The 13,067-nt window shown below is 42.4% G+C and overlaps 3 protein-coding genes across 8 annotated transcripts in view; 2 read left to right on the top strand and 1 right to left on the bottom strand.

The window, feature by feature from the left end:
- The first annotated feature begins 356 nt into the window (after window positions 1-356).
- Window positions 357-1,041, top strand: LOC124075109 (SOSS complex subunit C-like). The gene has a single exon (XM_046418521.1). The coding sequence runs from the start codon at window positions 581-583 to the stop codon at window positions 890-892; it is 312 nt and encodes a 103-aa protein (XP_046274477.1). The 5' UTR covers window positions 357-580; the 3' UTR covers window positions 893-1,041.
- A 1,533-nt stretch (window positions 1,042-2,574) lies between these two features.
- On the top strand, window positions 2,575-7,605 carry yars1 (tyrosyl-tRNA synthetase 1). Of its 2 annotated transcripts, none has more exons than XM_046418518.1 (14): window positions 2,575-2,730; window positions 3,400-3,466; window positions 3,553-3,699; window positions 3,792-3,967; window positions 4,094-4,223; window positions 4,456-4,536; window positions 4,872-4,964; window positions 5,052-5,187; window positions 5,295-5,380; window positions 5,497-5,632; window positions 5,770-5,882; window positions 6,225-6,418; window positions 6,511-6,652; window positions 6,794-7,605. In XM_046418518.1, exons 2-14 carry the CDS (start codon window positions 3,410-3,412, stop codon window positions 6,902-6,904), a joined length of 1,602 nt encoding a protein of 533 aa, XP_046274474.1. In that variant the 5' UTR covers window positions 2,575-2,730; window positions 3,400-3,409; the 3' UTR covers window positions 6,905-7,605. The 2 variants fall into 2 exon arrangements, with proteins under 2 accessions (XP_046274474.1, XP_046274475.1); XM_046418519.1 differs by having other exon boundaries at window positions 2,584-2,730; window positions 3,404-3,466.
- kiaa1522 (KIAA1522 ortholog) overlaps window positions 7,240-13,067 on the bottom strand; it is a 35,186-nt gene continuing 29,358 nt past the window's right edge. For all 5 annotated transcript variants that reach the window (XM_046418512.1, XM_046418514.1, XM_046418513.1 and 2 more), the window contains 2 exons: window positions 9,493-12,988; window positions 7,240-8,981 (listed from right to left, as the gene is read on the bottom strand). In XM_046418512.1, the coding sequence (XP_046274468.1) occupies window positions 8,941-8,981; window positions 9,493-12,988 (3,537 nt within the window). In that variant the 3' untranslated portion in view covers window positions 7,240-8,940. The remainder of the gene's footprint in view (window positions 8,982-9,492; window positions 12,989-13,067) is intronic.

Below are 13,067 nucleotides of genomic sequence, written 5' to 3'. Positions count from 1 at the left end.
CTGAAAACCTAATGAAGAACATAATGAAGAAAATCGCTGATTTCTGTCACTGCATCTACTAATCAAATAAATGAGGGAAATAATCTGATTATTACAGAGTTTAACACCTAGGAGCACTTCAGTTTACAGGAAATTAAGCACTGAAAATTAATCATAATGAACTACTGCCATCTAGCGTTAGGATTTTGTCATCATTTTATAATGATTAGCAAAAAACAAAAAACAAACAAAAAAAACTGAACTTACATCAAATGTGCATTACATCAAGTGCAATAAAGTTTTAATTATGCTTGTATTTTACAGCATAAGAAGAGGAGGAGGAAGAAAAATGAGCTTTAATTTACGTGCTTTTATTTTGAAGGATGTGCATTCAAACAGGAAGTGTTTACATTCCGCTAGCCTTCAGCAGCTAGTTCAAAGCGAGTTAATATCATAGCCATTTCTGGCTGCTTTTTTCTCCGTGTTTCTCCCAGTCTTAATCAGACTACAAAGACATTAGCTGGACAAGCTTGTTGCATAAACACATTGTTCATGGACTTGGCGAAACCTTTATTTTCTCCGCTAATTCTGTTTGCTTGACATGGCTGCTAACCCTCCCGGGCCAGGCTTTCAGAACAAGACAAGGGTGGCCATCCTGGCGGAGTTGGATAAGGAGAAGAGGCGCCTGATGCAGGGCCAGTCCATGAACAGCCCCGGAGCCAACATCCCTCTGTCGTCCAGACCCAGTCTAAAGGAGGCGAGGGACAGCGCGGAGCAGCAGCACATCGCCGCCCAGCAGAAGGCCGCTCTACAGCACGCTCACGTACACTCGTCCGGCTTCTTCATCACTCAGGACTCCTCGTTCGGGAATCTCATCCTCCCGGTGCTCCCCCGGCTGGAGCCAGACTTCTGACTCTGAACCTGTGTGTCCGGGCAAAGGCTGAAACATCCTCCATGTCCCATGCATCTGCTTTTGTATTCTTTGTCCTGTACTTACTTTAATATTGACGTAGACGTCCAAACAACTTTGTTTATAGAATAAAAATTGATATTTGAACGCGATCGGTGTTGCTCCATTTTTAGCAGGAGAGTAGATGGAGATTCATCGTCCCCAGAACGATCAGTGCTGTAAGCCCTTCTGTCAGTAATTATAGGTTTACTTATTTACTTTGTTCACTGATGATGGTACACATACGTAATGATATAAGAGTGCAGTAATTCATTAATAACATACTAATTGTCAAGCTTTTCTTAATGGGGACAAGGGTGGGCATTTTGCACCCTGAAAATGTGAATGGGCAAAGTCGGAGGATAGAGAGGGCCATTTTACATAAGACTAAGATAAACACATTTTATAGGAGACTGTATGTCTGGAGGGGGACAAAATTTGTTTATAATCCTGAAAGCTAAGGCAGGATTTTCAACAACTAAGCAAAGCACACAACTGTATCATGACACTGGACACTGGACTTGGGGGTTTCAAAGCTCCATGTTAAAGCTTTAAGGCAGTCTCTTCATTTTGGGTATGTTGACTAAATGACAGAAAATGACTCAAAGCCGCTTGACAAAATGAATGCACAGATTTCCAAAGAGCTGTACATTTGTAATTTGGAGTTTGCAGCAACATTTCTCTTTTTTCTTCTGTAGGTGAGGAGTGTTACCTTGAAGTGATAGCTTACTATAACTGAGCCACCTGGCCTCCTGTGGTTGGCGAACCCACAAAGGACAAGACGCACTGAAAGACATCTAAGATGCTTATATACTAGAACAGTTCCTGTCATAATGTGAAGCCATACCTGACACTGCACTACACAGCTGGCAGCACTTTAAAGAAATATATATATCTGCCTTTATTGCCAGTGTTAATTACCTAACATGATTATTCTTTTTGTGATATAAACAAAAGACTTAAAGCTTTATGTCCATCATTCACTATCCACAGGGCTATCTTTAAGCCAGTATGTTATACAGATTTCTTTTTGTTACACAGAAAAAAATACCTGTGGTAGATAGTAGTAGACCATAGGTTTCAAAACCGGTCTCTCACAGCAAGTTTGGATGCTATTTTCTTATAAAACTGATCAGCAGATGTGGTTAAATTAAAGTAAATCTCTGCTGCTTTTACTATCCTTTGGTTTGTCATCATTGTGTTCTTCAAACCTGCAGTTTTCCTATCATTTCTTGTTTGGCTGACAGGAGCCAAAACCCTGTACAAACAAAACTGGACCTTTGGGTTACGACATGCTGTGTTACCATACAGCAAACCATATTATTTCTCTGATATTTGCATGAAAAATTCTTTAAAAGTCACCAACACCATAAACACAGTGGAGAGGTCAAGTTCAGTTGTTTGAATTTGCTGACCTCACAGACAGCTAGCTAGCTTTTTGCAACAGGCTGTAATCATCTTTGCTTCTGTCAGCCTCAGGTGAGAATTCCATCACATTCCCACTAGAATTTGCCCACCCTCTCCAATTTAACAAAGAACCTATTTCTTTTCACGCATAATCCCTGGCTCACCACTCCAGTCCAGTTGGAGGCGGCATGGCGCCTCTAAAGTGGCTAGTAAACACAAAAGAAGATTTTGCCCGCATCATCAAATCGGCTCTGCAGTCTGCATTCGATTGCTTTAGCCTGAAGCCTAACCTGAATCGATAGCAGATGTGATGCTATCGCTGATGCAACACACTGACAGGTCCACTCAGCCGACTTTTCTCACACACGTCTCATTGATAGAAGCCAGGTTTTGAGGTGAGTAAGCAGTTTCTACAGTATGAATTGATAATAGATTGGTATCTCCGTCAAATAAACTGAAAATACGGTAATAATATGGTCACAGCTTTAATTCAAAACATCACCGGAGAGAGGTAACGTTAGATGCACATGGTTTTATTGCTAGCTTGCTAAATAGCTCTAGCTGGCTTGTTCCTTCATTAAGAGCGTGATGTTAAAGGTGAGCTGGCTAGTAAGGTAGCTAGCTTGATATCGCAAAGTTTACTGAATGGTCTATTCCCCACGTATGGAATGAACGGGGTAATTAATTGTGAACACATAGCTAACAGTAGCCAGTAGCTCCCCGTTTCGTGCTGTCTCAAGCAATTATTCCAAGCTCCTGGTCGGATTAACGTCAGCGTTACCTTATATCACTGGCTAACTTACTCAGAATACACCTTACACGTTAGAGTAACCGGAAAACTAGCGATTTATTTTTTCATTAAATGTCAAAAATTAGGATAGAATACCGCTGCTTGCTACCGACGTCCACTGGGAAATGTAGCAGGGTTGTCACTGCTGAGATGTTCAGGAGCGGCTAAGGGGAAAATAACACTGAAAGTGACCCAACAGATCTTGTGTTGTAGTCTAAAAAGACAAAATGAAATGAATTATTTGTGTTCAGTGCTTAAGCTCTTATATTCCTAGGCAGAAGACCATGGCAGATCAGCTAAGTCCGGATGAGAAGTTCCACCTCATTACCAGGAACCTCCAGGTGTGACACACAAACTAACAGTCATTCACAGTGTCAAGTCCTCCAGCAGCTTGGTCTCATTAATCTCTTGAACTTGTGTGTTGCAGGAGGTCCTGGGAGAAGAGACGCTGAAGCAGGTTCTTCAGGAGAGAGAGCTGAAGGTGTACTGGGGTACAGCAACCACGGGCAAACCCCATGTAGCTTACTTTGTCCCAATGTCCAAGATAGCAGACTTTCTCAAGGCTGGGTGTGAGGTGCGTAGATGTCATTGAGCATCTTATCTGTTGTTAAGGAATTATGATTACCAGTGGCTTACACACAAACACGTTTTCTTATTTTTCCTCAGGTCACTGTTTTGTTTGCAGACCTGCATGCCTACTTAGACAACATGAAGGCCCCCTGGGAGCTGCTGGAGCTCAGGGTAAAATACTATGAGCAGATTATCAAGGCCATGTTGGAAAGCATCGATGTGCCTCTGGATAAACTCAAGTTTGTCAAAGGAACTGACTACCAGCTCAGCAGGTCTGTTCTACTGATGGTACTCAGGGACTTCCTTGTTGTGGATTTACTTAACATTACATTCTCCAATTTGGATATGCAGCTTGTGTTTAAACTAATGTCTTATGTCTGTGTTGTCATGTTTATCAGAGAGTATACTCTGGACGTGTACCGCCTGTCCTCCATAGTGACCGAGCATGACGCTAAGAAAGCTGGAGCTGAGGTCGTCAAACAGGTGGAGCATCCACTGCTGAGTGGTCTGCTCTACCCTGGCCTGCAGGTAATAACACTGTCAGTCTATACATCAGACTTTCATTAAGGAGTAGTATAATTTGTGGTATTCTGGGTCTTCACATAGCCCCATGATAAAATTGACCATGGTTATAACATGTAATTACAGCAAAATGTTATGTCACGTATATTGACACAGATGCTAGAACCTGTTGTTTTTCATATTTTGGTATGTTGTTTTTGCTGTTATGATTTATTGAAGTGTTGATCTTTGTCCTCAGGCTCTGGATGAGGAGTACCTCAAGGTGGACGCCCAGTTTGGAGGAGTTGACCAGAGAAAGATTTTCACATTTGCAGAAAAGGTAGCGTCACCCTCCATCTTTGCACTATTTCAACCCTTCTCTGTCTCTCTCTGTCTTCTCTACATTACTGACTCCTTTCATTGTTAACACATACTTCATCCACACAGCTCTTGGGGAACTTAATCCTCAGTCTAGAAGCGGCTATGAGTTTGTTGATAGCACATGGTTTGTGTGCACTAAATTTTAGGTGTAGACATAAAAGAATTATGAAGATCATTTGGAGAAATGATGAAAAATTAATGTCACAGCAGGGTGGTCCTATGAAATATGTTCTAGAATAAAAATCTCAATGAGATTTAAAGTCTAACTAACATTTAATTTCATTTCGTCTCCAGTACCTGCCCTCTCTTGGCTATGCCAAACGCGCTCACCTGATGAACCCGATGGTACCAGGTTTGACAGGGTCCAAGATGAGTTCCTCAGAAGAAGTACGTCATGGTAAAAAAGTGTCAAGATTTGTGACATTTTCTTCTAATACTTGTGGTCAGTCTTAACATTGTATTTGTTGGTTGCAGGAGTCAAAGATTGATCTGCTGGACTCCAAAGAGGATGTGAAGAAGAAGCTGAAGAAAGCTTTCTGTGAGCCAGGCAACATTCAGAACAATGGAGTTCTGTCCTTTGTCAAATATGTGCTCTTTCCTCTACATGGAGGTAGAAAACTTCTCTTTGAATCGCCATCAGTTGTCTTGTCTTAATAATTCTCCTCCACTTCCTTCAGAATACAAAATGAGTTGATTTTTTGGATCATTCTGTTTCAGAGTTCTGCATCAAAAGAGACCCCAAATGGGGAGGAGACAAAACGTACACTGCATTTGAAGAGGTGGAGAAAGACTTTGCTGAGGAGGTAAAGGATAGACACACTTATTTGTATGAAGAATAAAATCCCTTCTTGTCCCTCCCTGAATCCTTAAATTCACCTTGTGCTGGGGTCTAACCATTGGTAATCTCAAACTCTTTTAGACCATCCATCCAGGAGACCTGAAGGCCTCAGTGGAGGTAACACTAAACCAATTGCTGGAACCAATCAGAAAGAAGTTTGAGTCTCCCGAGCTCCGCAAACTTACCAACTCTGCCTACCCCAGCGCTTCCAAGACGAGTCAGTATTTTTCCCATCATCCTCACTTTGTCCCTGTAATGGAGATATGAAGGTGTGACTAGCTCTGTACAACATGGGATGCCAACTAGCTCCATGGGAGGACTTGTCATCATTTATGTGTCTGTGTGTATGATCAGAAGGAGCAGTAAAGGGTGCCAAGGCCGGAGGAGGTGGTGGGGGTGGAGAGGATGATGAGCTGGCCCCCTCAAGACTGGACATCAGGGTGGGCAAGATCATAAGTGTGGAGAAGGTAGGATGTCAACATTCTCACTTAATGGTTGATCAAGAGATCATGAAATTGATGAGAATGGACCAGAAGTTGCTATTTTTATTATTATAATTTATTGGAAAACTAGTTAAGGAACAGCCTTAGAATTGAGCTTCAGATCAGTATCTTGTATCACAAGACAGAACACCTTTATTACAAGAGATATTGACACATTTTACTCAGTTAATTCATATACTTGTACAGCACCTGTACTGGATAGTTGTTTCAGCTGAGTACTCATTCAGCTCAAGTTGAGATGTTTCATCTGTTTTACAGCCCTCGTGCTCTGTGTTCATGTGGGTTTCTTTGTTGTCCAACTTTCAGCATCCAGATGCTGATTCGCTCTACCTGGAGAAGATTGATGTGGGAGAGCCGGAGCCAAGGACGGTAGTGAGTGGGCTGGTGGCCTATGTTTCACAGGAGGACTTACAGGACAGAATGGTGTTGGTGCTGTGCAATCTGAAACCCCAGAAGATGCGAGGGATTGAGTCTCAAGCTATGCTGCTATGTGCCTCTATGTAAGTGTTTATTCCTGTTCTGCACACAATAAGCATCCCTCAGCTTCATTTTTTCAAAATTCATCTACATTTTCTGATTGATTGATCTCTAGTGAAGGGGAGCCTAGGAGGGTGGAACCTTTGGACCCTCCAGAGGGGTCGTCACCAGGAGAAAAGGTCTTTGTCGAGGGGTATGAGACAGGCAAACCAGATGACAAACTCAACCCAAAGAAGAAGGTGTGGGAGAAACTGCAGGTATGTGTTGGACTTCACTGTCGCTCAAGAAAAGTAAACTCAAGTATGTTTTACCCTCAGAATCAGAGGAATGTTTGCATATTTCTTTTTCAATAATAAAAATTTTTTTTTGTTTGTTTGTTTTTCTTATTACCTCCCCAGGTGGACCTGAAGATATCAGACGAATGTGTAGCTCAGTGGAAAGACAAACATCTAATGACCAAACTAGGACAGATCACATGTAAGACACTCAAAGGAGGCAACATCAGCTAGATACACATAACTATCACCACTGAAGCTGCTTTGGCCAGCCACATTAAAACAAAACAAAAGAAAAAAAACCTCTTGTCTGCAAATCACCAAGGCAACCAACAGTGACTTCATCTGGATGTTTTCATGAAGAACAACATTGCTGCCAAAAGTCTGAGATGTTTGGACTGGTCTAGACAAATTCTGTTATCTTGTTGTCACTTTACTAGAAAAATAAGAGCTCTGTACAACAATTGTGTAACTAATATTCCTATTATTCATTACTCTGACTTTTTTTAAAACTTGTTCTGTGTTCTTAAAACACTTAAATATACAAATACAACATGACAGTGTTTCTGTAAAAGAAACACACAGCTTCACAGCTAATGATGGATTACTTTCTTGAATGTTGCAGTACTGCTGGTCCATGGTAGTTGCTGATAAGGAATCTCAGGTGTTTGAAAAGGGACTTAATGTTTCAGTAGTTTTCCAGAATAAAACTGCACTGTGCTGATTGCATTCACGGTAGATCTGCCAAACCTAATTAATAAGCGGTTTTATGGGTTTCGGGCATCAAATGTGTAAAAATATATCATGTATCATAAGACACATAAGACGGTTGTGTTGGAGGTAGTGTTGTACAGAAATAAATATCTGGACGTTAACTGTCATAATGCATAATAATGCATCATCTGTCATATGAAATAAACACTGGCTGAATTGTGGTCTGCAAATATACTTGTGGTAGATAAGATGCTGTGTGAGAGCTGTCTGCCACATCTTTTAATACAGAGATCAGGGAACCACATTTTTGATACACTTAAATTTTATTTATAGAAGTAGTAACTCTACATAAGTCTTTAAAATCATCAAGATGTTGATTTTTGACCCATTACAAAGAGTCAGTAAAATTCACTCACCAAAGATTTTGCTGGGGGAAAGCATTTTGTGCAAATAGTGATGAGCTGGGAAGAAAAGATTTGGGCCAAAGGTTTAGATACACTACATGTAATAAAAACACTGACCTTACACTAAGTATACTCCAGTGTATCAGTCATCCAGGGCTAATTGTCACATCCATAGCCCTAGAAGTGGTTTTCAGATGAAACAGACTGTTAAATATTTCAGATTTGGTGAGAAAAGGTGACTGACAGTGCTACTGGCGGTAACAACTATACATAAATAAATAGGGTACTTGTGTTGCTGTTTTTATGAAAACATTTCTCAGAATGTGTTGGGCTGACCTTCACAAAACACAAGAAGAGGATTGTGCTGATTATGTCGAAGCATCTAATTTACATTTTTGAAGCGGTTTTAACCAGATGCTTTTCTGAGTTTAGTCTCAATGATAAAGCACCTGTAGCTTTACAAAAGTGCCTTTGTCCTAATTGTCAAAATCTTCCTCTCATCCTAGTGAGTATGCAGTTTCCCTTTTTCCTCAAATATTATTCCTAATATGTCTACCCACACACTGAAAAGCAAGACTGAAACTGGCTGTGGCAATTTGTTTTTACTCAGATCCTTACGCAAAGAGATAAAATACTGATTTGTCCTGTAGTGGATGCCATTGTCAGCCTTTTTGGACAACACAGATCCCCATTACAAGTATGCTTTATATTACAACAGGGGAAAAAAGACTTAACAGTCAACCTCTGTACAGAAATGCTTTGTCAAGACAAAAAATTTTCTCTGAGCTGCAGTGACCACTACCTAATTCTGCCTCTGGGAGGCGATCTCATACAAACCAAATATTTACAGTTCAGTCATTGTACACCATTTCATCCTGAGGGGACTTAAAAGATCATCTATAGCTTAGAAAAATACTCCAGAATAAAGCTATCATAAGAAATTGGGAGCAACATATGATTTTTTGCATAAATATGTAGAAAGGCCTTTACAGGCTAAGGCTTTTGGAGAAGACTTAACACACACAACACTCTGATAGTTGAGTTCTACATCTCTCAGATATGTCAGTCCTTGCTGCTAGTTGTATTTTTACTTGCTTGTAGTCTTTGCTTGTTCCTCTGCCATTGTCTTTAGTTAATCACCCAAACACTCTTTCAAAACAGTGTTTCAATTGTGTCCGCTGTCACTCTTGTAGCTGAAGGGGGAGAGATGAGAAGAGGTTAGACATTATGGCATCAACCTAATGCAGTTACAGGAACACACGTAATGAGCATTTTGTCCTAATCTTATTTAGCTACTGAGACATGATCATGAGCTTCAGGTTATGGCTGACTGAAGCACATTTGCATATTTGACCAGAAAAAGCTATAAGACTTGCCAGAAGCATTAGTATACTTTTTGCATAGAATGGTGCTTGTGTGTGCAGTTTTCTCTTGTTAGTATAAAGCAAAAATATGCTCTCTAAGGCAATATTATGTCTTAGCCATTCAAGATCATGGTGATGCTAGAATTTGCATTCTGCTACTTCATGACAAGAGTGGCACATTAGCTATTGATTCATGCAGGCACTGAATCAGCCTTAATGAGTTCACACACTCAGCAGCAGTACACTGAAACACACTGATGAAGGCAGTGGCAGTCCTTCATGACTTTTGTAAAGATAATGACTGAAAAATCTCAGTTACAAATAATGTCGCTGCTCTTACTTGTTGTCTCAGGAGATGTTATTCCACTTGTATGGTGTCCTCCTATTGCTCCATTTCCTTCAAAACCAAAGTTCATCTTTGCTGAACAAACAGGACGATTCTGTGAAGGACTTAGGCTCCCATGGGGGGGTTTCTTAGCTACTGGTGGAGGAACTTTGTCAGACTTCATCCCACCATTAGAGAAAGCTGCGGCCTTTGAATGGTCAGACACCTGCATAAGCTCGGCTGCTAAGCTCTGCTTCAAACTTGCCTGAGCTTCAGGGGAGGAGGCAGCTGCAGACTCTACGACAACTTTTTTTGTGCTCCTGGAGAAGATAAAGCTGGCAGTAGAGGCTGGCGATTTGTGCAGGTCATATACTTCAGGTACTTTCAGGGACAGAGCCCCCTGTTCACTAACTCCACTGTAAGCAGATGATCTCACACCCAGTCGGGATGCAAGACCATCTCTTGAAGACATGGCTGCAGTTTTCATACGTATGGCTTCCTGTAAGCGCATGGAAGGGGTGTTTAATGTCACAGAGGATGTTTTTCCTGTCTGTGGAGGAGATTTTAGTGACAGAGACTTGCGGATGGGCTTCTGTGGAGTGTTCTGAGGTCCTGGGATTGAAAGTGGGCAGTTATCTGGAACTCCCTGGTTATCTGGAGCTCCCTGGTTTGACTTGTCCTCCACTGGAGGTTTCGCCTGATCATCAGTCATGTTAACTGACCTGAGACGAACCATTTGAAGCAGAGAGGGAGTGACTAGAGGTATATTAGCGTCTTCTTTGGGAGTGGGTGCACTTTTTTTGGAAAGGACCTCTTTGTTCCTGGCATCTCGATTTGCTACACTGGGCTGCCTTCGGAAGTTAACTCCATGGGATAAATTCTCTGCTGGTAAGGGGGGTGCTACTGGGGCAGTAACTGGAGGTTGGAAATTGATAAAAGGCTCAGAAGGAGACTGCTCTTCAATTTTCAGAGAGTCTTGCCTCAGGAAGCTGCTGGGAGTTACTGAAGCAGAGACTGATATTGGCTTCTCTGCTCTTGTAATTGATGGCAATAGAGGTGCCTCCGGTGGTGGTGGGACACTGTCAGAAACTGATAGGTTTTGCACTTGTCTGCAAGAAATCTCAATTCTGGTGTTAGCTTTTGCGAACTGTGCAACCTCCTCTGATCTGGTGTCGGTTACTGTTTGTGTAACAGCATGGGGCAAATCTGGCATTTGTTCATGTACAGATGTCCAAGTTTCACTTGAGTCCTCAGTTGTCTCTTGTGCGGGTCCTTTTGAGACACTCAGCTCTGTGATACAACTGTCCATCACATTTGGCACACTGTCTGTCTCAGCGGGTGGAGGAGGTGGGGGAAAGTCAACATCATCTCCTCCATCAAAGACAGAGTCCCCTTCCATAGGAGGGGGAGGAGGTGGCCAGCAGGAATCTACTACATAGATCTCCTCTTGTACCCTCTGTAATTCATCCGGTGGTGTAGATACTGATGAAGGAGGCGTCTTTCTTGATAGAGGAGGTGTAGGGTGGTATGCGGGAGGAGGGGTAAGTGGTGGGGAGCCCTTACAAATTTTGGGGACCTCTATAGAAAGCAACTGCATGGATGTGACTTCACTTTTGTCCATCTCATTCTCACCCTCATCAGCTAAGACTGTAGTGCCATTCTGTGAAGACAGTGTATGGTCCTCAAGTAAATCAACTTCTGTTGTTGTGGCACTACAACTCAGTTCCTTTGTCTGTTTGTCCACTGATTGCTCTGTTGACACTAATTCCTCTCTGTTCAGTACTGTCATGGGTTTCTTCATGACAGGAGGGGGATCTTTCTTAGGAATTGTCTCGTGACTCTTGGGGTCCTTCACTAAAGGAGTACTACTCAGCTCTTGTTTCTGAACATCTGCACATGCTTCCATCTCCTCACTGTTGGTAGCTGGGCATTCTTTATTCTCCAGCTCCTTGTGAAAACCTTCAGGAAATGTTGCTAACAATGTCTCAGGCTTTGCTTTGCTCTCTGACAATTCTAGGACAAATCTGTCCTTAGTTGATTCTTTTTCAACTAAAATTTGCATCTCCTTGCTGGCTTCAGTCTGGGTTCCTGCTTGTTTAACTGTGCTGTCCTGTTTGTGTGCTGGTTTTTGGGACACTTTGCTAATATTAGGATAAGGCCCACACAGGAGCTGAAAGGAACGCCTGTTGTGAACCCATGCCTCTGGTGGAGGAGGACATGGTGCTCTCACCTTGGGAGGTGGTGGGATGTTCAACAGTTCTCTGACTTCAGCACTCAAAGTAGAAGAATTGTTTTTTGGAGTTAGTTCCACAGCAGCAACAGTGGGTGTAAATCCCTGTGGAGCCAAACTGGAACTAGATGTGGAAACATCTGCATTTACAGGCTCAGATGTACTGGACGATAGAGAGGTAAGGGAGGAGGAAGGAGAAGCTGCTGAGGATGAGGCTCGAGATACTGCTCTCTCTGGTTTGACCGGTTTCTTTCTCTGTTTGGCAGGGGAGGTTGGGGACATCCCTTTTGGGGAAAGTGTCGGAGTGCCACTCTGACTGGAGTAGCCACTGGAAGGGGACATGGTCCGATCAAATTTACTCCCTTCCAAGGGAGTTTTCTGTGGTGAGGAGCTGCTGGATTGTATCATTCCTCTTACTTCATTGGAATTGGCCTGCGTGGGGCTCAGTAGACTGGAGGAAGCACCTACAGAGCTGGGTTCAGTTGAGTTTGGTACAGTGGTGGAGATCTCTACTGCAGTAACTGATTTTATCTCATCCTTTGCCCCAGTATTTTCTCCGGCATTTGCCACTTCTCCAGACACAGACTCATTGAGATCTTTGCTCTCCACCAGAACTCTGGTGTTGCACTTGATCTTATTATTATGAAGAGAGTTCGTCCTCCGTGGAGGTGCTGGGGGTTGCTTGGTCTTCATGACTGATAGACTCCGAGTGAAATTCTGTTTGGTCTTTGCATCCTCCTCAGTAGCCACTGACTCCAAAATACTAGACTCAGATCTTTGACCTATGACAACAATTTCACTTTTACAGCTGGGGCTGCTAATCATGCTAACTGAACTATGAAGACTGACAAGGTCTTGGTCTCCTCTAGACTGCTCGGTGTGGCTTTCCCGTTCATTTAAACACACTGTCTGTGAGTTACCACTACGTGCACTACCCTTAGAGGATACAGGGGAAGAGTTTGAAATAATGGTCTTTGCAGAGTGTGACTCGCTCTCGTTTGACCCCGAAGTTGATGTGGGCATTAGCGCTGAGTCGTGGGAATTGTCAATCTGGGAACCATCACCATCTGATTTTCTGGATAACAGTGGACTGACTGACAAGTCCCCAGATGCCAGGCTGCTTTTGCTGACAGTACGAACATTACCACCATGGTTTACACTGCTGCCATGTGTTCTGCTGCTACGGTCAATCTCTATGACTTCAATTGAAGCTGGCAAGACTGCATTTGGGATGATCGTGGACAAGTAGGTGGCCTGAGGAGATATGGACATCACTGGGCCCTAGATAAAAACAGGAATATGAATTTCACAGCTAAATGTCAAAAATGGTCAAGATAGTAAGATAAAAGTTTTGTAAGAT

This window comes from Scatophagus argus, chromosome 17, assembly GCF_020382885.2.
Source record: "Scatophagus argus isolate fScaArg1 chromosome 17, fScaArg1.pri, whole genome shotgun sequence".
Taxonomy (NCBI): domain Eukaryota; kingdom Metazoa; phylum Chordata; class Actinopteri; family Scatophagidae; genus Scatophagus; species Scatophagus argus.
This window is presented reverse-complemented; position numbering and strand designations above follow the sequence as displayed.